The sequence below is a fragment of the Mus caroli genome, unplaced genomic scaffold, assembly GCF_978045245.1.
Source record: "Mus caroli unplaced genomic scaffold, Mus_caroli_1 scaffold_7, whole genome shotgun sequence".
In the NCBI taxonomy this organism is placed as follows: Eukaryota; Metazoa; Chordata; class Mammalia; order Rodentia; family Muridae; genus Mus; species Mus caroli.
The window spans coordinates 3,617,759-3,645,000 of record NW_028227262.1 but is presented as its reverse complement, the minus strand read 5'-3'; the positions used below and the strand labels follow the sequence as shown (position 1 = coordinate 3,645,000).

Genomic DNA, 27,242 nt, shown 5'->3' with positions numbered 1-27,242 from the left:
GTGTTTTCTAAGGAGTTTTTGTGTAATTTAATCTTTGATATTATACAAAATAGTACTTTTTTGAATCAACTGTTAAATTTCAGATCTTTCTGAGTCACAGTTTTCCATAAAGGAATATAGTACTTTATTTTTTTAAACTTACTGCTGTTTTTGGAAGCAAATGACCTAGTATATACAGAGTTAAGTCACTTTTTTTTTTTTTTTTTTTTGGGTAGGGGACTTACTTGAACATGGCTTAGATAATAAATAAGTAGGGCTGGGTTTTAGACAAAGGCCTTGCTCTACCCCTGGCAGATAAGGAAAGAAAAGGACACTGGGTGTTTAGCCTAGTTTATAGCCATCACCTACTTTGTTGCTTTGAGATCCTGTTGTCTGTATTTATTTGGTCTTTTGAGGATGTAACTGCAAAATTTCTCAGTAGTTCCTATGAAGTATGAGTCTTCGCCCAAACACACAGATCTGTGTTACACTGAGAGAAGATGCCTGGGATAGATGGGGGTTTCCCAAGAGACACCCAGCCAGAGAGCCCATTGGCTTCAGTGATGACTCACTTAAAATGGCTTTCAGACAAGGCTTGGAAACATCGGTGTCGGGGCTAATGACAGTTCTCTAGCATCTTCCCAGCTTTTACAGAAATCTCGCTTTGGCAGAAGCATCAAGGAAAACTCCGAGTTTCCATAGGATTTAGGGATCTCCCACCCACTCCCTGATCCAGCCAGTTTGCACATTTCATCTCATCTACATCCGCTCTGTAGGAATCATTGTGTACCACGTACAGAAGGCAAGTCATCACCTGCACAGCGCTGTGTGCTAGGGACAGGGCAGTCATTTCTCCCTTCCCACTTGAAAGCTTGTGTAACAGATCTGGCTAAACACATCAGTGCGCATTCCAGAGCCTCATTGGTGGAAAATACTGAAGAAAAGAAACAGTTGTGCTTATTGGAAGTGTCAAGTCATGACGAAGCCCATGCTTCTGAGTAGGACTGAGGGTCCAGGGCTGAAAGGGGCAGGGCCACCACTGGGTTTAAAGGTTCTCTCAAGGTTCCCAGCCAATCAGAGCTTGGATCACAGCAGAGTAGGTGACTTCTCTTTGCTGCCTTAAGAATCACTCAGTTTTAAGAAAAAAAAAATCTCAAAAATGTTCTCACGATTTATTTTGTCAAGAGATTTATATCTGACAAATCCCTGGGTGAGGCCAGGTTGGCTTTTGTATTTTAAGGAAATTGCCATATTATCAATCTTGGTTTAATGTCAATGTCTTTGCACACTGATTTGTGAAAAGTGTGTGCAGTTATTGTAATTCAGCCATGTGCCTGTCACACAGACACCCTTAAGGCAAAATGACAAGAACTAAGGACAGAATGGGAGAGAGGAGGTTAAATGGATGCCACTCAAGCTGTCATGGCTGTTCTTCTGGAAGTCTTTTCTCTTTAGACCCCGAGAGGACACACTTAAAGCAGTAGGATTATTTATCATTAGGACTGGCCTTCTAACAGAGACATTTTGACCTATATCTCTAATATTTGCTTCTTTTAAATGTAATAAAATATCTGATGTGGTGGTGTACACCTGCAATCCCAGCACTTGGGAGAGAGAAGCAGGCCAGAGGGTAAAAAGTTCAAGGCTACCCTCTACTACATAGTGAGCTCCTTGCCAATGAAACCTTGTCAACTTTACAAACTAAATATTAAAGCATTCCCTCTGCCCCCCTGGAAGATGGGGAAATACAAAGCTGAAGGCCATAGGCCAAAACTCAGACTTTCATAAGCAATTCGAGATTTCTCTGCCAGGCCTTCCCTTGGACAGTGTCTGCTCCAAGGAATTTTTTTTTAAAGAAATTAAGAATTAAGGAATAAGATGGGTGGCATTCTACAACTGCAGCTTCTGGAGGCAGATGACAATGAGTGGCCTGCCCTCCTGTCCTGTCCCATGTAAATGAGACAAACCTTAGCAACTGTTCCTGGCTGGACGATTCTTTCACTATATAGCTTTGTGTGTGATAGAATAGAAGTCAATATTCTGAGCCTGATTTATGAAACTGAGACCCTTTTTTCAGGATTATAGTTAAAGCCCTGAGTTTAATGCCCGTGCCGGATGCTTCCTGTCTCTTCCTGTTTGGTTCAACCTTGAGCCCTCAGGCTGGTTTTCAGCCTTTCTCTCTGTTTCCTGATATTTCTGTCCTCTGCCAATGTCTTGTGCACTAAGTTCAGCTGAAACTATTATGTTTCCAAACAAAACAAAACAAAACAAAACAAAACAAAACAAAACAGTAATACTAACTTTGGATCTGATATGGCCAGAAACTATTTTTTTCATTGAGCAGTTTGTTTGTTGTTCAGCATTTATTCACACTCACCTCTATGACATTATCTCAGGTAATTAGAAATATACAAAGCACACTGCAGTCACTATGATTGGCATCTCCTGGGCAGGTGGTAATAAACAGGCCCTATAGCCGAAACAGAACAAAGCAGAAAAAGAAGTTTTTTGTCACCAGATGTTTGCTAACTGTTTGTGCCAACATTGTGGAGAGGTGTCTAAGAAGTGCGTCCTGCAGAAGGCTAGGCTATGGCATGAATGGATTGATTCATTTGTTTGCCTGATGCTATTTATCAGCTGCCCTGTATGCACCGGGTTTATGCTAAGCTCTCTATGCTATCCCTTCAGCAGCGTAGGAAGCAGGCCTCACTGATGTCCTAGACATGATAGAACTGCCAGATACAGTGCTAAGCCTCCCTCTTTAGCTGGGTGGCACCTCTCACCACAGAACCACGGGCGAACAGGATGTTTCATCCTGTGCCCTTGGTCCATGCATGTCACATATGTAGCTGTGAGGTCTTGGTCATGTGCAGTGGATCTATGCTGATGAAGAAGGGAGCTAGCAAGACCCACGTAAGAAGCAATTCCACTGGTGTATATGTGCACGCATGTCTGTGCAAGCACAAATGCTGAATGTTGAGCTCTTGGTTGTCTGTGGTTCTCAGTCACTGCTGCCTCACGGGGCCCCTTTACACTTAAGGATACCTTAGGGTTATCAAGGTAGAGATTTGGGTCCTGACTCCTCACTGTCAAGTTAAAAGCCTCCAAGAGTCCGTAGTACACAGTGGCGCCACAGTGAACACTTGTTAAACAGAGTGAGACCGTGCCTAAGATGTGACAGGGTGCTTTTGTTTATTTGCTTTTTGTTTATTTTGTTTATTTGTATATTTTTCTTTTTCAGCTCAGATTTCAGAGTAAGTCACTGGGAGAGACTGAGGTCATATGAGATGGGAAACAAACCTGCTGAGGTTCTCGGGCGGGCGTTACCTAAAAGTCTTTAAAACAGTTTACGCTTTAGCAAGAATTACTTTCTCCATTGAGTTCTAGATGCGGAGTCTCCCTGGCTGACTTGGACCCCCAGTGCTTCACACATGGCTCAGTCATTCAAGGGAGGAGCAGGAGCTGGCTGGCTCCACAGATCTCTGTGCCACTGGCTGCCAGGATTCCTCCCGGGAGATCCTGTGGCCCCTGTCGGGGCAGGGACAGGTAGTGTGCCCTGATGTCTGATTGGTTGCCAAGGCAGGCTTCTCATTGAGTTTTCTGCTCCTTGTCTATAAAGCAGAGCCACTGACAGTGACCTCCCAGGATGCTTGTGAATGCGAAATAGAAGCCAGGTGTGGTGCACATTTGAGAACCCACCGCTTAGGAGGCAGAGGCAGGAGGATCAGGAGTTCAAGGTCACATTCAGCTAGCTGCAGAGTGAGTTAGAGGCCAGCCTGGATTATGGGAAACTCTGGAAAGTAACAACAAAACAAACAAAAGAAACGGGATAGTTTGCACCATTTGCTTACTGAGGTACCTAGCATTGAAAATTGCTTGATCTCAGCCCATTGTTAAATCATCCAGGCATGGACTTTTCCTCATATAAATATCAAGAGCATGCCCAGTGACCACTTACATGGATACTAATTAAAAGACACAGTATATGTAACCAACTGTGTCGACTTTGAGCCTGGCTATCCTGGCAGTACATTTGGGACTTCTTAATGGACTATAAACTTGATCTCCGACAGCCATGGTAATGATGGCATTAGTAATCACCAGCTAATGATATATCATCAATCAATAGTGGCCTCAGGCTGGGCTGTATAGAAGGATTACCCCAGGTGCCTTCTTTACATTCCTATTAGTCATCAGATTAACCATCAGGACAAAGTACTGCTACTTCCTTTTGCAGATGGAGGAACTGAGAACAGGGAGAATCAGTTAAAGCCAGGCATGGTGGTGCATGCTTGCAGCCCTGGCACTCAGGAGGTAAAGACAGGAAGGTGGGAGTTCAAAGCCAGTCCTAGCTACATAGTGACATCACCAGCCTGGGTTTCAAGAGATTCTGTCTCAGGTGAAGGTAGGGACTGTACTTCACCAGTAAAGAGATGGAATCAAAATTCAAGCTCTTTTCCCACCATGCAGCGCTGTAACCACGTGCACAGTCTCATACATGACTTTCAACTGAACCAAGCAGCCAGTTCTCACTTGTTGAAGGAACTCTGGCTCAGTGTTTCATGGTTTTGGATGTTATTTTTCCTTTCTTGTGTGTATTCTAAGGTGAAGGACCTATTTCTGTGCCTTGTTATTGTGCATCTACCTAAATCTGTAATGAAAAGTGAGGCCATGATAACAGACAGAAGCTGTCCGTCACAATCCCATTGTTCTTGCCGCCTCCACGTTCTGGAAGGTTCTGGGAGCATCTCTGAATTCTTAGCATGTGTGGCATGCCATCCTGATACATGGGATGGTTATCACATACACAACCAAATAAAAAATCCTTTCCAACAAAATTGGACCGTGTCTTCAGGGGGATGTCAGGAAAGTCCATCAGTGGCTCAGAGCTGCACCCTGACAGCTTTATCTTTAACAAATACACGTATTTAAAAAGATAGAGCTATCTCAGAGACTCTGACACTATGAAATGGACAAAGGATCTTTTTACCAGTTGGAAGGGAGCACGGTATTGGCTGCTTATTTCACAAGGGGATGTGGGTCATCCTGCTGTTCAGTGTTTCCATGTCATATACACTACCCACCAATTATCCACTTAGCAGATGTACAGGCTACCACGTCAACTGTCATTATAGTATGGAGCTTATATTCAAATAAGTATTTTATTTACTAATGGCATACTAGAGTATTGACACTAATAACTTTTTTATAGTTTATTATAAGTTTTATATTTTGTGATTAATATGATGCCATGATATATATATATATATGTATATATATGTGTATATATATATATATATATATATATTTGCCATGCATAGATAGGTAGGTAGATAGATAAGTAGATGGATGAGTGATAGATAAGTGATAGATAGATAGATCGATAGATACTGTCTGTTGTCTTTAGCATCTAATGGGGTCCTTATGTCTCTCATAGATAAAGGTGGAGCAGAGTGTGTGGTGGTCTTTCTCTTTTGCTCTCTCCTGGGTTCCTCTGTACTGAGTCTCTGTGCTGATTGCAGAGATTCTAAGCAGCTAGTAGAGCTTAATTTGCCAAATATAGTAATAAACCAACCTCACTGGGTGAACAGACGGAGTGTAGAGGCAGGAGATGCGGTGGGAGCAGTATGGCAGCTAGGTCATGAAGCTGTCTCATGAAGGCTGTGGGCAGGCACCTCTCGCTCGGCAGCCTCAGTTCAGCACTCTGGAATCTGCCATGGTAGGATTTACTGCATGGAAATGACTGAATGTGGCGAGCAGTTCTGAGATGCCATACCCCTGAAGATGTGGTCCAGTTTTGGAAAGGAATTTTTGACTTTGGTTGTGTTGGCAGTAACCAGCCCATGTATCAGGATAACATGCTACACATGATAGTAATTCAGAGATATACTCTCAGAACCTTCCAGAACGTGGAGGCTGCAAGCTCTGGAGTGAGGTTGTGTTTAAGTAGCAATGAAGACAGAGGGGCTCTGCCTTTGATTTTAAGGATTCTTACATTATGAAGCACTAACTTGTCTCGTGGCGCCAACACTTTTATTGTGTATACATTATGAATATTAAAAATTCATCCTGCAGTAAATGTACGCCTAACCTTTTGCATTCCAAAGTCTCAGAGGGGAAGAAATATATGTAAAGATTTCCACATTGGGCTGAACACACTGTAAGTGGACATTGATAACACATCTGTTTTCACTCCTCATGAAATGGCTCTATACCATGTCCCATCATCCTGACAGATCCAACACAGGCACTAAGGGGCTGTGTTTTTGCTTCGATCTGTTCTTCTCAGGATATGGGCCCAGGACCAGCAGCAGCAGCAACCTTGGGATTTTTCAGGGATACAGATTCTGGGTCTTAACTCTAGACCTATCGAATCTTAAATCATAAAGATGGGACCAATCTGTAAGGTGATTCTGAACCTTCTCAGCCTTGTCTAATGAGGAAGGGGCAAGAAGAATGGAGCAGGAAAGACCCTACAGCCATGTTGACATGTCCCCTGTGACCCTGAAATCTTGATCCAGTAAGCAATGCTAATAGCTCTTTTGCTGTTTCTTATTATTTATTATTCTGGCACAGTATATGCTAACAGTTCTTTTGAGTCAGACCACATCACACTGATAGACTACAGTACATTTATCAGTTGTTGAAAATGACTCTGAAGAGTTTATCTTAGATCATCAGATGCGGGTGACTATCCGTAGAGATTTTCTTCAAGAAAATGCAGGGAAAAATCAGTGCCTCTGGTCCCATGGGTGGTCCATTGACTTCATGACCGTAGACGGAGGTTAAGTTCCTCTTGTTACAATATTGATTGGATGAAAGCACTTTGCATCCAATACTTACAGAAATAGAGTCACGTTTCCAGTTCACAAGTGATCGATGGGGCTGAGGAGGCAAGGGGAATAATGAATGGTATTTGGCAGGAGAAGGTTGTATCCCCCAACAACCCTGTATAGCAACTCTGTCAACAACGGGAAGAAGGAAACAAGTAAGTTGAGGTAGTGAGACTGTCACAAGGCCAGACTATAAATACACACTGAGAGAAAGAAATGATAATATTTCCCATTTTTGCAGACTATTTTGGGAAATCATTTATACAAACATCTCACGGAGTTGGTTCTCCCTCCTGCTCAGAATTCCTTACCAGGCATCTCTGCCGTCCATTAGGTCAAATAGGCAAAGCCACTATGTAGCAAGACCCAGGACCCCTGTTTCTAGAAACAGACTTGACATTGAGATTGTTCTAGCCCTGCTTAGCTCTACAGCTCACAAGAGGTAGTGTAGACCCAACCCTGTACGGACAATCTTTCTACAGATTGAGGGGTTTAGAAGCAAAGAACTTGTAGATGCACATGTCTGAAAGTAGGTTACAATGTTTCCTTTGCTCCTTTCATTCAAAAGAATACTTCAAGATTTTCTTATCAATAAAGTTGGTGATGTGATCTCCTCAAATGTTCAGTGACATAGGCCCAGTTGCTTCTTGGCACTGATGTTCAGGCTTTGTGTCTTTGTGGGCTTTGTGCAGTGTGATAGCACCTGGCCCACCTGGACCTTTGTCTGGTCCATCAAGTAACTTCTTAAATACCTCACTAATGTCCACTCCATGTTCTGTGGACTTCCTCTCACGGATGTGAAGTGAGCTATGGCCCCATTCCAGGAGATTCATGCATTAGCATGCCCTTCCCTTCATTGCCTGAAAGCCGGAGCACCCTGTCTTCTCTGGGCATGCCCACATCCTGCCAGCTCAGGAAGCAGGCCCTTCCTTCAGTCTGGCATGAGAACTCTTTTTTCTTTCCCTATGGCCATAAAGCTTCCAGTGTGAGGTATTTAATAAATATGATTTTTCTAGAATATCCTTGTACATGCTATCAATAAAGAGAAAAAACCCTGTTAATCATGCAAGGTTATAAGAACTTCACCCTATGTAGACTAACATTAATATATGCTGAGCTAGCTAGAAGTATATTTGAAGTACTTTTTGTCCAAAGTGGGTAACTTGGAGTTTTTTTTCTATTTTCCCAAGGCTCTGTAGTTGGGCCAGTATTTCCTACAATTTTAGTGGCTTCATATAGGTACGTGACAAGCATATCAAAACCATCTTCCTCTGTGGATCTTCTCCCAGCCTCTGTCAGGTCAGTTCTACCATCTGTGCATCCCACAGCGGACATGCTGTTCACACCTCCCCTGTACTGCAGCCTCTCTGGAAGGCTGGGTCAGTCTCAGAGTGAGGCTGTGGTTTTCATCTCTCAGTTCCCAGAGGCACAGAACAGTACAGCACAGACTGTGTAAGTTCAGTGGAAGGACAAGCAGCGTGTTGTTGAATGTGGCTGGGCATTGCTATGCTACATTGTTTCTTGCTGGAGGTCAGGTCTAGTGAAGTGGACACAGAGTGTCAGCTAATGGAAGGGGCTTTCTGTTGGGGTGGAGGAACAGTCAGTCAGTCTCGATCTTCTGAGTGTACGTGTCTTATAACAAGAAGGAGAGAATTCTCGCAACTGAGATTTCAGCCCGGCAGCCTCCAGGGACAAAGACAATTACGTGGGGGAAAGTCATGATCCTGCTGACAGAAGCTGAGGAGAGAGCCCAGGCATATGCTTCAGGATATGACAGAAGTAAGTTTAGAACATTCTGTCTGGCTCGCTGCTGCTGAACAAAACAAGGTCTTTGTTCCTTTGCTTCGATCCTTCTGAGTGGGGATATGTAGTGAAGCCCCGCAACCTTGTCAAATGGGTGTCCATTGGCTTGTTTGAAAATGTATTTAAAGACTTGAAAATAAAAGTGGGGCTGGTTGGGAAGAGAAAGGGGGGGGAGGTGTCACTGGAGTGGGAGGGGCAGTGATGGTAAAGGGTGAATAGGTTTAAGAAGAACCTGCTCCCTGCCTTAAAAGCATGGGAACACAGTGTGTCTCACCCACTGTTGCCGTGGTGGGTACTGGGCACCGGGTTCTGTGGTACAGCGTCACCTCCCTCAGTCCTGCTTTATTTCCCATTCACATCTCTTCAGAGCAGCATGCTTGTGATTCCAGTGATGTGCTTCGTTAGAGATGTCATTTGAGCTGGGCATGGTGGTACATGCCTTTAATCCTAGCACGTGAGAGGAAAAGGCAGCAGATCTCTGAGAGTTCGAGGCCAGCCTGGTCTATAGAGCTTGTTCTAAGATGTCCAGGGCTACACAGAGAACCCGTTTCAAACAAACAAACAAACAAACAAACAAACAAACAATCATCTGGAACTTACAGTGATCCTCCTGCCTCAGCCTCCAGAGTTATTGACATTACAGTCACGGCTACCAGACCCAGACTCCTAATAGATTAATCTTGTTCAGATTGGTGAAATAGTATCTCAGTGTCCTTACCATGTCACCAGATGTCTCTACTTTCCTGAAATGTGTCTGAGGCCATGCCACTCCCTGCTGGAGAGCCAAGCCATCTCTTCATCAGTGCCGTGTGCTGTATCTCCACCCTGTCTTTTCTACTCTATGCCTTGTTACAGTTCTACTGTGGGTCTATCTGTTTCACTAACCTGCTCTGCACTGTCTCATTGCTGGGCTATTGCTGCTGCATCTGCCTTCATTAGGCTGCCTGCTGTGTGCCCTGGACCTGCAGTATGGTTCCCTGCCTTCCCTTCCATCTCTAATAACATGGGATCATAAGATACCTGCCTTATAGGGCTCTGTGACATGGCACGAAGGAAGACATGGAAAGCCCTTGGAGGAGCTCCAGCGGCTGCTGCTGGTGCCTCTTGCTGTTATTAGGCTGTTTCAAGCCTTCTTTTTAAAGCAAACCTTCTATATTTTCCTATTAGACTTAATTCCTTTAACCTTTCAAAATCCTCTGAATGGCATGTAGCCAATAATGCCCTGACTTAGAGTAGTGTGTGAACTTATTCTGGCCTCTATTGCACATACACTAATCAAATAGATTAAATTTTATGTATCATTGTATATGCTCGAACTATCTTTTATACTCCCTGGAATACAGAGGAACTTAATAAATACTGGTGAGAACAATGGCTTTACTATTTTAAAGCCATGTCCCATTGGGCTAGAGGTCTACTGCTCACGCACAGGATCTGAGTGCAGGTCCCAGCATCCGACCCATGATGGATGGTTTGGTTTACAACTGCCTGCAATTCCAGCTCTGGGAGATCTGACGCCATCTTCAGGCCTCTGAGGACACTACACTCATGTACACATACCCACACACGGGCACACAAACAATGCATCTTTGAAGTTGTGTCTCACAGGTTGAGAGAAACATAAATCATGAGCAGAATGAAGGGCTTGGCAACAGAGGTGGCACTGTGGGGGACACTGAGCTGTGTGCGGCTGGCGTCCTGGTGCCCAGTCATGTTTGTGTCCTGTGTTCCCTCTGCAGGTCTGCGTGGTGGCCTACCTTGGACTGTTCATGCTTTGTGTCTCATACCAAGTTGACGAGAGGACATGTGTCCAGTTTTCTATGAAGGTAAAGTTGTTTCTCCTGCTTTCATAGAAAAGAATCTGATTGCAAACAAGAGAGGTGCTACTTATTTAATGACTCCAGAAACTCCATTTTCAGACAGAAAAAACATGTTCTAGGAGGGCATTGGTCCAGTCATAGAGGTAATGCTAGGCCTTGTAATTAACTTCCATGTGTTGTGTTGGCCTACAGCACATGAAGTAGGACCTTTAATGCCCCCATAACAAATATTGAGCAGTTCAACAAAAGACTTGGCCAGAGAACTGTGTCTCTCTGGGTGCCCATTTCTAAATCTTGGGGTATTTGGAATATCTCAACAAATAAAACAGTCTGAGTGTCTGTCCCCTTGTAGGTGGGAGAGCCAAGGCAGAAAGGGTTCACTGGGTGTGTCCAGCGGGCACTGCTTATGAGGGAAATGGCTAGGCTATGCGTGGCTTGGCTGTTGTATGCCTTCCATTGCTATGAACTTCTGTCTGTCGGGAGCAGTGCATTTGGTTGCAATATTTTCAGGAACATAGCATCACACTACACAAAAGGAGAGCCTTGGAGTGTCACCCTTCAGAGGTGGGGAGAGGCTTAGTCATCCCCTCAGAGGTAGGAAGAGTCTTAGACACTCCCTCAGAGGTGGAGAGAGATTAAGACACCCGCTCAGAGGTAGGGAGACACTTATACAGCCATTCAGGGGTAGAGAGAGACTTAGATACTGCTCGGAGTGGGACGCATAAGATGGACTGAGCGGTCCTGGCTGGGAGGTTCCCTTGGCACCAGAGTCCAGCATGGCACGAGTGTTCTGTATGTTCCTCTTCTCCATCCGTAGTTGACTTTCTTCTTGGCATAGTCTTTGCTTCCTAAAACCAGAGACATGAAGCCCAAGAATAAATCAGTAATGCCATTTTAAAATCACAAAGATAAAAAAAATGGGATGTTCTTAAATTATGGAGATATAGCTCAGCTGGCAGAGTGGTTGCCTAGCATGGATAAAACCCTAGAGTTGACCCCAGCACCAAATAAATAAGGCATGGTTGTACATGGCTGTGAGCTCACCACTCAGGAAGTAGGAAGCAGGAGGATCAGAAATTCAAAGTTCAAGGCCAGCCTCAACAGCATACTGAGTTGAAGGCCAGCAAAACCACATCATGGGATCCTGTCAGGAGGAGGAGGAGGAAGAGGAGGAGGAAGAGGGGAAGGAAGAGGAAGAGGAAGGAGGAAGAGGAAGGAGGAAGAGGAAGGAGGAGGAGGAAGGAGGAAGAAGGAAGAGGAAGGAGGAAGAGGAAGAAGAAGGAGGAAGAGGAAGGAGGAGGAGGAAGAGGTTATATCCTCAAAGATAGTGGTATAAAAAGCAACGTGCTCACACTTTTTAACAGATAATTGTGAGCCACCATGTGGGTATGGGGAACTGAACTTGGGTCCTCTGGAAGAACAGCAAGTGCTCTCAATGCCTGAACCACCTCTCCAGCCCTGAAATTCACCTTTTAGATATGAAGTCTTAGGTCTTTTTTTTTTTTTTTTTTTTTTTTAGAAGAAACAATAAGGGAACAGACATCAGCTCAGACTTCTTTTTGGTGAGGTTGAGCAAATAACAAGGCATGGTGATGAGAAAAGAGAAATAAAAAATAAAAAGAAAGCTAAAAACCTTGTAGGAAATAGCATGCCAAGTCTCAGGAGATTGATGCAGAAAAGGGAACCATTCCCACCTGGATTTCTCTCCAGTCATGGAGAGCACTCAGGCCTCTCCCCTTGCTTCACTTTCAGTGAGACCCCAGCAGGCCTCTCAACATCTGTACCTTAAAATAAATAAATAAAATAAAATAAAATAAAAAGGAGATGGGGAAAGAAAAGAAAGAAGCAAGGCAACTGTCGGTGCCAGGCAGGCTTCAGAACCCCACAGAGAAGACCTCATTAGTTCTATCCTTCCTTCACCCATGACAGACACTGACAGAGAGGGAACTCTTTATCTGCTCCTGAGGGTGACCTTCAGCCAGGCAGCTGCCAGCAATCCCAGACGTTCTCTGTGGTATCTGGGCTCCAACAGGGCAGAGTGGATGTCCCCTGAGCTTTCCACTGTGTTTCATGGTGGATGAAAGGGGCCTTTAGGTGGGACTCAGCTCTGCATGGCTGCATTTTAGCCCTCTACCCCTGCTCACCTTGGCCTAAGCTTTTTATGGAGAATTTATTGGGTACCTGGATAGACAGGGCAAGCCAGCGTGTTATGGTGATGGACTGTTCTGTTCTCTCTGTCTTTATCTCTGTCTGTCTGTCTGTCTGCCCCCCCCCCCCCCCCCCGCTCTCAGACTCCAGAGACCACCAGAACTTTCCTGTTTCTCCCAGGACTCTGCCTCTGGGCCTGGTGGGTCACTGGGTGCGGACCCTCCTGTCTGTCCTTCTAGGTGTTTCCCCCTTTTCTGAGGGTTCTTGTGCATTTGTTGAGCCCTTGAAGGTCATGTGCCTGCAGACACCTTGCTGGCATTTCCTTGGGCTGCTCTGTGGCAGCCATTTCCCCAGCAGCAGCAGGCCTTACCATTCTGGCTAAGGGGGAGATCATTACATCGAAACAGAACCCCCCTCCTCCCAGAGCCACCAACTGGGAAAGCCACAGCGGGTTCCAATTACAGCAGGGCAGGAGAAAGCCTGGGGGTTACATAAGCACAGAGCTGGCCTCCAGGGATGTTCTGCAGGGACACCCACACAGGCTGCTGTCAAGGTCCCAAGGTGACTCTACATGCCTGCCTTCGTTGATTGTTTATTCTTGTCATGTGGGCAAAACAACACTCTTGGTTTTAAATTATGGGCTTTACTACAGGAGCCTGTTGCTGTCAGACTTAAGATCTAGAAAGGAAGGTGCCACCAGGTGCCACCAGCAGGCCTGAGTGTCTGTGACCTGACAGGCAAGCTTGCCTGACGCTGAGAGTCACTGAGTGTGAGATGTCACTTTGCTAAGGGATGTGTGTTCTTTTCTTCTGTCCTTGAGCTGCCGGGTTCTGTACAGTTAAGGAGCGAGAACACAATTAAGCAACCTCTGTGTTTGTCTTAATGTTTACAACCTTCTGCAAGCCAAGTCTGTGTTGTTCCTCCCACACGACAGAGAACAAATAGGCACCATCCTGCGGGAAGAAGAATCCTAGACATGGCAGTATTCCTCACAAACAGCCAGCAAGGGCTCCTGTGCCCTTCAGAGATGGCAGGTCTCTATCCTTGTAATGACAATGTAAAGTCAGAGTTATAGGTAACATCCCAAATTTACAAGTAAAGAAACACTGCTTAATATGTGCACTGGATGTGCTTCCCTCTCCCCCGGGAGCACTGGGGAGTGCCCCCCTCCCCAGGGAGCACTGGATGTGCTCCCCCCTCCCCCAGGAGCACTGGGGAGTGCTCCCCCCACAGGAGCACTGGGGAGTGCTCCCCCCACAGGAGCACTTGGGAGTGCTCCCCCTCCCTGGGAGCACTGGGGAGTGCTCCCCCTCTCCCGGGAGCAATGGGGAGTTGAGCTTTAATTTAGGTGGCCTGGATCACTGGCTCATGTTCTCATGGTTATGTACTTGTTACATGGCCTTTGGCAAATCAAGGTTTGAGTCAAAATGTTATCATTTAATTGTTTTTAAATTATACTTTATTATTCATTTATTTTTTGTGTGTCTGTATGCTATGGTATGTGTGTGTAGAGCTGAGGGGGCATCCTGCAGGGAGTTGGTTCTTTCCTTCTACCATGTGGGTATTGAACTCAGGTCATCAGACTTGGTGGCGGGAATCTTTACCCACTGAGCCACCTTGCCAGCACTATTTTCTTTAAGATAGACAAACTTCTTTTTGTCAGTAAGTGAACTTGGCCAATGGTAAGCATTATGAATAGCTGCAGTTTAAGGGCACACATGTGTATCTGGGTGTGACTGTGCTTATGTGCATGTAGCAGGGTGTGCAGTAGATAGGAGAGCAGTCACATGGTCTATCTGCTAGTCGCCAAAACCCAAAGCTAAAAATGGTGTGGTAAAAGCTCAACTTAGGGCTCATGTACTACGAGGATGACAACCTGGAGGGTAACGACCACTTTTACTGGATCTCTCCTGCTAGCAGTTGCCTGTGGCCAGCACAAACCAGCTTTTCATACCAGGAATTTAAATTCAATCACCAATCTCAAATGTTTCAGAATAATCCGTAATATTTTTCAATATTCTAGCCCATTAGCCTTACACAATAAGACCATATTTTAAAGTCTAAACACCCCACCTCTACATAAAATATAGTCACTGAGTGCTCTGGGGATGGGCGCAAAGCAGTCCTTTTAATATCGCAAATTACATAAATCCTTTCTCAATTTTATAACGCTGCCATTTTGCATTTATCTAAATCTTCCCCTCCTAGGAACACTAAATATGTCAAATACAAATTATTCCTGTTGTGTTTCTAAGACATAAGATGTTTCGGTCGGGCATGGTGGCATCTACCTGAAATCCCAGCACTTGGTGGGAGGAGACAGGACGATCATAAGTTCAGGACTGGCCTTGGCCACACAGCAGAACTGCTGCCGGTAAGGGGTAGCTTCTGTCTCAATGGCAGCATAAATCTTGCCCTATAAACTTTAGACAATAGTTCCAAAGTCTGTGGGACTGGTCTTTATCTGGACCTCGTGCAGGTGGACCAGTAAGAGGTCTTGTGAGCCCAGTTACAAGAGCATCTCTTGTGCTATATATACAGTGGATCTTATTGTGGCTGTGTCACTGAGAACCTAAACTTTTGCTCTCAGTGTTCCAGACATAAGTAAATGAAAACAGAGATGTTTATGGAGAGTCCGCAATCCCTTGGCAGCAGTTAGAACTGTAACCAGGCATGACCAGTTCCAGAGCTAACAAGCGGGCTGAGTTGTCTACCTTCTACAGCCGTATTTTGTTTTCCTCCCAGAGGCCTCTTGCTTAGGGGTCTTGACTATCATGGCTATAGTGCAGTGGCTGCCACATCGAGCATGTCCTGTTTTTCATCAACCCTCATCCTTAGTTGATTGATTTGTAATAATTTTGACCAACAAGTGTTTTCATTACAGAAAAGAGTTTTTTGCTTTCATATCTTGTTTACACCCCTTGGCTGGCATTTCTCAATTTAAAAGATAAATGTGGGGTGCCCTCTGGGAGAGGGGGCTTGTTTGGGATTCGTTTATGTTACTTGCTAAATCCAGACATAAACAGTCCACAGGTAAACTAACAGGTCATTGCAATCCATGGGAAAGGCCAGCTCTGTATGACAAAGGGTTAAGAACTGTTTCTCAATAAATGACTCAAACTGGCATGGTGGCACACACCTATAATCCCAGCACTTGAGCACTCGAGGCAGGAGGATTGGGAATTCAAGATCATCCTCAGCTATAGAGATAGTTCGGGGTCAGCCTGGGGTACCCTGTTGCAAAAGTCAGTGATTTAACTAAACAGCGGGACACAATATCCTTGGTTTTGGTTGTTAGGTTTTGAGAAGAGAATGGCCCTTGCCTGGGAGAACTCAGTCAAACAGGGTTGGCCAGTCCTCTCTCTAACAGGAAGCGTTTCTTCTCTCTTGCAGGTATTCTACTTCCTGTTGAGTGCCCTCGGCCTGATGGTCTGCATGCTGGCTGTGGCCTTTGCCGCCCACCACTACTCCCTTCTTGCACAGTTTACCTGCGAGACCTCCCTGGATTCTTGCCAGTGTAAGCTGCCTTCCTCGGAGCCGCTCAGCAGGGCCTTTGTTTACAGGGATGTGACTGACTGTACCAGCGTCACTGGCACTTTCAAATTGTTCTTAATCATCCAGATGGTCCTAAACCTGGTCTGTGGCCTCGTGTGCTTGCTGGCTTGCTTTGTGATGTGGAAACACAGGTACCAGGTCTTTTATGTGGGTGTTGGGCTACGCTCCCTGATGGCTTCTGATGGCCAGCAACCAAAGGCCTAACAGGTTGGCTCAGAGGGAGGCAAGCTCAGAAACAGCACACCCACTGACTAGGCAAGGTGAAAAAAACCACAATTTTGTAAAGGCAAACTTTTGACAACGAATACTTTTTCATTCTCTAAATGTGTATTTTTAGATTTTTTTTTTTTCAGAAAACAAAACAACTTGTTTTTTGGATCTCTACTGTACTTTTTACAAACTTCTTGTGAGGACAGGGGTGGAGAGACGGCTTACAAGAAAAGAGGACTTACTGCTCTTGCGGAGGACTCGACTTTAAGTTCAGTTCCGGAGCCCAAGTTCAGTGGCTCACAGTTACCTGTACCTCCAGCTCCGGGGACATTGGGTGCACACGCATGCACACACACGTAATTTAGAAAATCTAACCTATTTCTAAAGTTCTAATGAGAAACAAGATTCAAATTGACTTGGTGAACACCGAAAGGAAAAGAACAACAGACAAGGAACAGATGACCTAGAGCCGGTGCTAGCTCTGGTGCTTATCGCTGCCGCCCTTACATCCTCACCCTCCTCCGCCTTCCGGTTAGTCCAGTGCGATGGTGTGAACTGGCATCACAGGCCACTCCGTAAACTCTAGAGTCTTCTGGCTCCTCTACCACCTGCCATTATCCCCGTGGAGTCTTGGGAAAGGTCTAAGGAAAGCTGGATCTCAGTTGAGTGCTTTTATGTTTTCACAGTGGAGATGTCTTCAAGGTATGAAATGGCTTTTTAAAAAAAAACTAGTTGAACAGGAAGGCTGAGTGATTCTGAACACCTGGGGTGGGGTGCAGACTTCCGGTTGCCTTAGCTCCGATCCACGAGTGGGCTGCAGCCTCCGTGAGGTCTGATTCACCATAATTGAAAGGTGGTGCTGTTGCATTCTTAACGACGAGGAAAGTTTAAAAATAATTATATTATGCCTCTAGTCTGTCATCTAAAACAAATCATTAAGACTAATTTCCAGCTAATTGTTCATTATAATTATGCTCAGGATTCTGTTTAATGAGCTCTGGCTGTTCTTAGGCAGCACCGTTGGTGTTAGGAAAAATTACAGCCACAAGGGAAGATGGCTGAAGATCCACTTTCCTGGAAATCAACCACTGCAAAAAATGATCTTGTAAAACATTAAAACACTCTCAGAGGAAAAGAATAACCAAGAGCATTTATCATAGGAAATGCTTATATTTTTTTTTGATTTTTTTTTAATTAGGTAATTTCCTCAATTACATTTCCAATGCTATCCAAAAAGTCCCCAATACACTCCCCCCCTCCAGTCCCCTGCCCACCCCCCAGGAAATGCTTATATTAATAACACATTTGTGATATGTTGAAAAGTATCTCCCTTGACCACCAAGTACCTTTGATGGGATTGGGTACTACGGTTAAGTCCTGTCATACACATGGACTTCTGTGAAATCCTAGTAATGATGGCTTTTACAGTTAGACCTAGAGACAGAATGTCTCAAAGTCCCTGTTTGGGTGATACGTCCGCAGTTAGGGTATTCAGTCTCAGTTTAGACTTAAGACATGGTACTTGGTTAAGACAGACATTGCTATGTAATTGGGTAAAATTCCACCAAAGGAATGGGGTGGCGGCGGCACATGCCTTTAATCCCAGCACTTGGGAAGTAGAGGCAGGTGTGTTTCTGTGAGTTGAAGGCTAGCCTGGTCTACAAAGAAAGTTCTAGGACAGCCAGAGCAGACAGAGAAACCCTGTCTTGAAAAAAACAAAACTAAACAAACAAAAACAAGAAAAAAAGGACTGCTTTCAGACAAAATTGCATGAATTTGCAATTTTGCAAAAATTTGCAAAAATGCAACACTAAGCTTCCTGGTACTAACCCAGGAAACCTTTAGTGTTTGTTAAGAATAACCAGCTCCGGGCTGTGGAGATAGCTCAGTTATCAAAGTCCTTGCCATCCCAGTAAGAACCTGATCTCATGTAAAATGGCCAGGCACAGGTGTGTGCTGTGATCCTGACATTGCAGAGGCAGAGACAGGCAGATCCCTGGGGCTCCTTCACTAGCCATCTTTAGTGGAGTGATTAACTTCCGGTCCATGATGAGAGAGTTTGTCTCAAGAAAAAAACCAACACTAAAAATAACCCAGAGTGGATAGCTGGCCCCTGGCCTTCCCATGAATGCACACACACAGTTAAGAGTAACCAATCTCACGCTGACTCGTGATAGTGTTCTATAAAACATGGTACACGGTAGAGAATCCAGGATGTCACGGGCTGTCCTTTCAAAGTGACGCTGTTTTCACGCCTGTTACTGTGCACCCAGCCCTGCTGGAAGCACACACAGAATGCCTTTGTCCAACAAACTCAACAGGTTTTTTAAATGAAAAAAATTAAGATCCCCCCACACAGTTAAGTTGCTCTGTGCTTTACAAACGACTCACGGGGGCAGTTTAAAGGGTAGAGCGATTTTAGCTTGCGGGTTTCTTACTTTCTAACACAACCAAGGGTTGGGGTGGTTTCAGCTTACAATATTCTGTCTGCATAAGATGGGGATTTTACTATTGTGATCAAATTATTAACTTCCCAAAGAGGAGGAAGCATTGTAAGTGAACAGAAGGAACAGAGCTGGATGACAGGACCCTGTGCTAGTAGCTTACGATACGCTGGTGTAGTAAGGACTGTGCTGCATGATAGAGTAACAAATGACTTTGGGCTGGATCTGAAATATTTTGACGTTATGTTTTGCAAATATTGAAGCTTCAGTAAGGGCAACAGAGAAGGAGCAGGCACACAGCTTCTCACTTAGCAAAATGTTACACTTCAAATCTGTCGCAGAGCCAGAACGGAACGGTGACTGTGCCTTGTGCCTTCCAAACTGTAGAACAGAGAGGTTTGCAAAGCCCTTCCGCCCCCAGCCTCCTTCAGGAGAATTCAATGAATCAAGACTTTTCAAAGAGGAGAAACGGCCAGGACTTGGCAGTACTTGGATTAGGAGTACGGCCACCTGGGTGTTCAGACTGTAACTGAGCCCACTCAACCGGTCTGTGTCTTTTTGTGACCTTTGTCTGTGACTCCGAGCTCCATCCAAATTGGTGTAGGCAGCACCTTGGAGCCATGCCTAAACTGTAGCTACTCCAAAGCCCTAGAAACTGTCGTCTAGTAGCAGGCCTTATGTCCTCCTCTTTGGATTGAGAGCTCAGATATTCTCTTCTGAGTGCCTTCCAGTGTGTTCCTACAGCGACGACACTCCATTCTATATGTTTTTCTATTCACATCCAAGACATGAGGATCTCCTGATACTCCTTCACTTCTGTGTGCATTATATCTGGGGCATATTTATGAAATTGTAGTAGAGTCTTCATTAAAGCCATCAAAGGATATTAGGAGGGGCAACTATAGAGGGGCCACTGAAAGACGATTAGAAATGACCTTGAAAGCTGTCCACCATTTGCAAACATGAACTGTGTCTTCATATTTCCTGGTGATGATCTCTGCACTGTCACTGCGTGATCACCTTCCTATAACTGTGCCACTGGAGTTTCCTCTCGTTACCCCTGAATGTGCTTTAATGGTACAGTGCAAGTTCAGCCTCTCTGATGGCCAGCTGCTTAGTGTGTAAGCCACTGAAATGAATTCCTGTCTTCTCATTTTCCTGTCTCAAATGAGCACTGCCCCTCTCAGAACTACGAGTCTGCATACGGTGCTGCAACCGCCTTTCCTGGCCTTGATCAAATCGAGAGTAGAAGATGGAGTGTTTCTACACATGTGAGGTGGTTATTTTTGAAGGGTGTGTGTTTCCTTTATTAATAAACTTTTCATAATCCACGAAGACATGGTGTTGAGTATGTTTTAAATTGACCAGGTGGTGCACGTGAACTTGTATATGTAAAATCTCTCCGGTTAGTGTTTGCTTCTGAAACACGGCGTAGAAACCAACCTCAGACTATTATGTGAAGTGAAATAAGCCAGGTTCAGCAAAACCGGTCTTGTATGTTTCCTCATGTGTGTGGAGACTAGAACTTTGTGTGTATGTGTTTATGTGTGTGTGTGTGAGTGTGTATGTGTTTATGTGTGTGAGTGTGTGTGAGTGTGTGTGTCTGAGTGTGTGTGTGTGTATGTGTTTATGTGTGAGAGAGTGTGTGTGTCTTACTAAACTTCAAAGAGGACTATAGGGAAAAGGGAGAGCTCTTAATGAGGAGGGAGAGGGGAAGGGGAAGGGGGGAATGAACGTGGTGACTGGAAAGGGAAGAGAGGCTTATAGGGAAAGGCAAGAGGACCAGGAGAAGGCAAGCCCGGGACAGGGGAAAGGCAAAGGTGAGATCAGCATGAATTAGAGCAAAATATGTATTTTTAAATTATCATAATGAAACATATTCTTTGCTAACTTAAAAAAATGTGATTTAGAAAAAAATTAAATAAAAAAAAAAACAAGTCAAAACAAAAAAACAAAACAAAAGAAAACTGGCCTGGGAATAGACAAGAAGCAGCACACAGTAACACTGATTTAGTCCAGGCAGTCTGTATCTCACACTTCACATTAGGGTAGAGGTCAAGGTTGTAATTGGTCCCTAGGTAGAACACTAGCTGGAGGGAATCTTTGAGGGGCACCTGGGATGCCAGTTCCTAATTTCTAACAATCAATGTCAAATAATGCCGACTGGCCCTGAGAATGGGATACACGTTCATAAATATTCCACATTTATGTATGTGTGCACATATGGAGGTCTCCTTCTCAGATCTGGATGCAAGGGCCTCCTCTCACCAACTCAGAGGCGTTGAAGAAACTTGAGTACACACTTTCTTCCTTCTGTGTTGATGTAGCCTATGATGCTCATCAATGGCATGGTTCCTGTCCCCCACATCTAGCTGCAGGAGTAACTTCCATCTAAGCTGGTCATTGTGAAGTAGGACATGTAGTACCATGTAGTCTTTGAAATTCAAAGTGTAAGCAAAAGTGGAACTGTCATCTGGAGAGGGCAGTTCTGGTACAACAGCTCATTCATGTCTTCTTTCCAGCAGATCTGTATACGTATGTCATGTGATCCCTTTAAAACTCTGGGAATTTAAGGGTTCTAGTTTTTGTTGGGGAAGATCATTAGAAGGATTCTTAACCCAAAGGATTGTGACATACAATCACATGACTGTTGGGGAAAGTACAGGCTATATTGTCACTTCAAGATTCCAGGGACCCCAAGTTTGGTGGGGCCATCCATCCTCTGGGGCTGCAGATGGGTTAGCAGGCCTAGAGTCTCATCTGGGCAGTGCAGGCTGGTCCTTAACACTGAAATAGGAAACTGAAGAACAAGAGGTTCTGTGGACTCTGGACCTACAAGCATGGGACTACTGCTCTCTAGGTGAGATGTCACCATACGCAGTTGAACTTCTTCCTTGACCTTTCTCCCCGGAAATGGTCATGGTGTTGTCTCTGCCTGGTCAGGTCAGGTGTGGTTCTTGTCTCAAGGACTAAGCGCTGTGACCAGAGGTGACTGTTTTCTTGTAAATCCACCAGTTGTCTCCTCCACCTTCCTAGACGTGAGCCTCTTAGACCACTGGTGTCCAGAGAGGACCTGAAGTCGGCGAAGCAGGCAGGCGAACTGTTGAAATCAAAAAAGCCAGATGGGAAAGTGTGTGACTGAAGTTATTTTTAAGTTCTTCCAGCCAGAGTAGAATCCATATACTCTTACAAAAGGGGCTGTGTCTCCTCAGGCAGCCTCTTCCTGTGCCTTTCATCTTTTGGGAATGTTTAGATTGCAGCAAAATGACAAAAAGATGGTGAATAGTTCTCCAGGGAGAGAGGGCTTCTTTCACTTAAATACAGGGAACTTAAGATTTCAAACACTGAGTTGGACCAGGGGGAAAAATGTGTAGGGGTGTGACATCTTGGTCATATTTGGGGGCTGGATGAGGGAACCACAGAAAAACCTGGATTCTGTCTGGCCTGGTTTGAGTTAGAGCAAAAGCAAAGTCCCTGGAACAAATCCTGCACCCACCACACAGTGTCAAAAGCTGCTCCAGATAACTGGGGAAAAATACCAAGGTGGTTATTTCTACCTGAGGATTGATTCTCTCCTCTCCGTGGGATTTCTGCAGTCTTCTAGTGATTCTGTACATATCACACACACAAGCATACACACACACACATACACACACACACACACACACACGTGAATCTCCCCCCTCCCCCCGAAAACCTGCCTCTCCTTTCTCTGATAAGGTATTGTGAAACATTAGTGGCTAATATAGAGATTCCCCTGACTGCCAGCTACACATTAATAGCTACGGATTTTTTTTTCTAAAGACCAACAAATTTTTCAGATCTAGAGAAATGAATCGTGGATGCCAGAAAGTGGAGACCTGGCCAGCTGCTTTAAACCCAACCATGTAGGTAGCCGCCTACTCTGTCTGGCCAGGATTTTGACAGAGCTTCAGAAGAGATGGTGGGACGTGGAGACTGTTTCCCACCAGCCATGACTGTGCTATCAGCCCGCACCTAAAGTGGCTGCTGATTATAAGAGTGACCTATTGAAAGGAGACGGCCAGAAAATGAAGGGGGAGGGGTTGTTCCTCATGCCAGTGCAGAGGGCTTTTACTGTGAAGAGAGGGTGAACGGAAGGGGAGAATTCATGCAGTAGTTCCTGGCCCCTGTCTGGTTCCAGGAGCATTGCTGAAAGCACACCAAGGTTGACTGACTTTTCTCAGACCCCAGGGCTTCTCTTCATCTCACACAGAACATCCTCAGACGCTGGCCTGGCTCCACACCAGCCCAGAGGGGGATGCCAGCCAATAAGCAGGAAAAACTCCCAAACTGTAACTTAACAGAGTGATCTTTTTTTTTTTTTTTTTTTTTTTAAATTCCCAAAATGTGTTTTCCCCAGTCCATGAGCACAGACCTGTGGTTTTTGTCTCCCCTGGCTTTACAGCCTCTGCCTCAAGCCAAGAGACTTGGCTCTGATTCCCCCTGAGTCAGAGTCTCGGCTGGAAGCTGAACCCAGGAAGCCCCGGCCCCCACATCTCTCCCTAGAACCACCAGACCACACCACCTCCTGTACTCTCAGTTCTTTTGGCTGAGTGTCCTGCCTCCTCTTTGTTTGGAAAACGCCATCTTACGTAACTCCAGAACCTACTAAATGCTCCATTGTCTTCTACTTGGGAGCACTCAGAGCAACCTCTTACTGACTTATGACTTATCACTAAGATAGAATCTTTCGCCCGCATCTCCTCAGCCCTTGGAACCGGCCTCACCTGTCTCACAGCAATCAACAGCCAGGCTTAATGCTTGTGGTCTTTGGGGAATTACAGGTTCAGTACAAGGTGCAGGGAATACAAAGGCAGGTTCACCCATAGGTCACGGTGGTTCGCTCCGTTCAGGCCGCACAGGAAAGCCATTTGTAACTCAAGACCAAGGCGGGCATAAACAATTTTGATCTGATTATTCCTTTATAATCTGATTTTGATAAATAGCTGATGAAACGGGAGGTGTCTTGGCCCTCAGAGAAGAGATACCCAGGCGATATAATCAGGCTCTCTTATCTCACCAGGCAGGGGTTGATTTCACGACTCCTATTAATAGCTCATGATGGCAAGAACTGTGACCTCTGCCCTGAATCTTCCGAGCCTTGAGAGCGAAGTGACAGCAGCCGATTGGGTAAGGGCTCTCGTCCACCTTTATTTTCTACGAATCTCTGATTGGCCCTGTTGGGGATTCTAGTAATTACTGTAAGCTGGCACCTCCAGAAAAAGAAAAAAAAAAAAAAGACCTCGTAGGATTCAATTAAAAATTAAAGGGTCCTTTGTGTGTGGTTACCAAGGAGCTTTCTCAGCACAGGCGGGGTGAGACCTGCATGAATCAAACATGCGCAGGTGACATTTCCATCCATTTCTGCCGCCTAAGCCCTAGGAAGAGGAGCTCCTGAGGGCCGGGGAGAATAGGTGGCCCCTCTCTCTTCCCCTACAGACCTTGGTCTTCCGAGGGTACCGCAGGCCTTCATTATTTCTTTCTCTTCTGGGACCAGCTATCTGAGTGACCAGGTTCAGGCAGAAGTGTGCCTCATTCCTGTTAGTGACAAGGAACCCTAGGCAAGGCTTTCAGGGCTGGTGGAGTGGGCTGCATTTGGGGGACAAATGTGCCTCTGCTTGTCATATTTATTTACTGAGCTTCAAAACAGAGATCTTGGAGGCTGGAGACATGGTTCGGAGTTAAGGGTGCTGTCTGCTTTCTCAGAGGTTCAGGCTTGGGTTCCCAGATTCCTATCTGATAGCTCCTGGGGATCCAGCGCCCTCTGCTGGCCTCTGCAGGCATCCAAACGCATATACCCGCACAGACAGACACACTCCTAAGTACATTTTTTTTTTTTTTAAATGGAGAGCTAAATGAATCTCCCCATTTGCACGATAAAAGAAAGAGTTTTCTCAAGGGTTGTTGAAGGTTGAAGCTTCTTGCAGGAGCTACCCTCATACTTTACAGGGTAAAATTTGGGAGCATCTACACTGTATCATACGAGGGAGTCTGCTGATTTTGATGCCTTCTTTCCTGCTGACAAGTTGAAGTTCACTTAGCAGGAGGTAGTTTGGTTGTTTTTGTTTTATTTGAATACAACTGGCATTCACCGATGTGCAAGGGCTACTTAGTAGAGCTGTACACGGCTTGGGGAGGTGTCTTAGAGATTCCCTGCTGTCCGGCTATGAAGGGGTCAGCAGACGTGAGTGGGAAGCTCCTGACAGAATGGGTGTAACACAGAAGAGATCCTTAGAGGGGCTCGGGGAGCGTTTATGTCTGGAGGACAGGCACCATCCTTGGAACGCCCCTCCCATGGCATGGCAGCTCTTTCTGTAGCTGTTTAATTCACACAGCACCCAAGAGCTACGAAAATACCTACTGCCCCAAATCAAGGGAATTAGCAAGCCAACAGAGACATCAGATGTCCCCACTATCTCTCTTTTTAAATTTGTTTCCTATTGCATATGTGTGGGTGTTCCCCCTGCATGTGTGCCTGTGCACCATGTAAAGGTCAGGAGGGCAGAAAAGGATATCACATCCCCTTTAACAAGTTACAGAAGGTTGTGAGCTGCCATGTGCATGCTGGGAAATGAACCCAGTCCACTGAGCAGAAGCCAGCACTTTTAGCTACTGAACTGACTTCCCAGACCCTATCCCTTCTTTTTTTGTTCCACAGTCTCTTCTTATCTCAAAAGCACTTTGACTTAGGTAATAGTAAAGATAAGATAAATAAATCATGGATTTAAGGGAATTTAAGAAAAGACTAAACTTGAAATACCAAGTATCATTTCAATAGAACTATTAAATAGTAATATTTATAAAGTACATAGTCGCCTAATAATAATCTGCATATATACATATGTCATATACATAAATACATATATGTATACCTATACATAAACATATATACATATATACACACATATATATACACATATACATACACACACACACACACACACACACACACATATGTACATGTACTATTTTCCTCAAGACAGGGTTTCCCTGTGTAGCCCAGGCTGTCCTGGAACTCACTTTGTAGACCAGGCTGGCCTCGAACTCAGAGATCAGCCGTCTGCCTCTCGAGTACTGGAATTAAAGGAGTGTGCCACCAACACCCATGTAGCCTGCATGTTTTAACACATAAGAAAAATATGCAAAAGCATGTGTCTCCTTATCTAGTCTTGGGAAAGCCGCAGATGGTATCTGGAGGCTCCCTTCTATGTATATGAGCTTAAGTGGCCATCCTTGACAGTCACTCTGAGATAATTCTGGAATGGAACTGTCTAGGTCTGAATTCCCGTGTGAGCTTGGGCAGACCAACTGATTTCTTTGTCACCTGGCGGGCGATAAAGATGACTTAGAGTAATGGCCACAGCCTGCACTGTGTGAAGGATGTCGATGAAGGTGATGAAGTCGGCGATGGGGATGCTGCTGCTGATGGTGACTGTGACGGCCATCTGTCACCTTGATCCGGAATCAACTAAAACACAAGCCACTGGTCACTCCTGTGAGAGATTTTTCTTAATTAGATTATCTGAGGTGGTAAGACTCACCCTAAATGTGGTGTTGCCTTCCTCTGGAAGTCCAGATAAAAGGACGTGAGTGAAGGAAACTGCTTTTTGCCTGCTGGCCCTCATCCTTACCGGCAAGTACATCTACCCTGTGGCTGAGGCATTCCTTCACCAGAATTAGAGCCAAATTCTTTATTTTTTTCTTTCTTGTGTTCTTCTTCTTTTTTTTTTAAGTTACAGTGGCATTTTTAAAATGTATTTATTTCTATTTCATGCACTTTGGCTTTTTGCCTACATAACATATATGTCTGTGTAAGGGCATTGGATCCTTTGGAACTAGAATTACAGATATTTGTGAGCTGCCATGTGGGTGCTAGGAATTGAACTCTGGTCCTCCGGAAGAACAGCCAGTGATCTTAACCACTGAGTTATCTCGCCCTAGAACCTAGAGCAGAATTCTTAAGGGTTCCAATATAGATTGAAGACCAGCAGCTCTCTAGGAATCCTCTAGACCGTTCTGGGACTACTGAGGTATCCAGCCTCACGGCCCAAGAAACTACAGGACTCTTAGCCCTCCAGTGAGAGACAGCCATTGTTGGATTAGCTGGACCGTGTTATGTAAGCCACTGTACATCTTGTGTGTGTGTGTATGTATGTATGTTCTCAGTCTGTTCCCTTAGTGCTCCCTGGCCAATACAGTGATGATGGCGTGGTGAAGAGATCTTTGGTAACCATCTACACGTTGGAATCACAGACACAGCAGGAAGCCAGAGAAGCCCTGTTAGCTCCTGAAGGCCATCTGGTAAAGCGCTCACCACCACCGTTAGTTTCTGTCTTCTGAGGTTGATAACCAAGGCTACTCCTCTCTCTGCTCCCTGCAAACACTGCGTGGAATTCTGATGATTTGTCTCGTGTTCCCAACTCAGACAA

General features: G+C 45.1%; 1 protein-coding gene across 1 annotated transcript in view; it reads left to right on the top strand.

Moving 5' to 3' along the window:
- Sspn (sarcospan) overlaps nucleotides 1-20,127 on the top strand; it is a 31,516-nt gene extending 11,389 nt beyond the window's left edge. Inside the window, exons 2-3 of the mRNA XM_021165662.3 lie at nucleotides 10,355-10,441; nucleotides 15,977-20,127. Coding sequence (XP_021021321.1) covers nucleotides 10,355-10,441; nucleotides 15,977-16,342 — 453 coding nt within the window. The 3' untranslated portion in view covers nucleotides 16,343-20,127. The remainder of the gene's footprint in view (nucleotides 1-10,354; nucleotides 10,442-15,976) is intronic.
- Nucleotides 20,128-27,242: the final 7,115 nt, after the last annotated feature.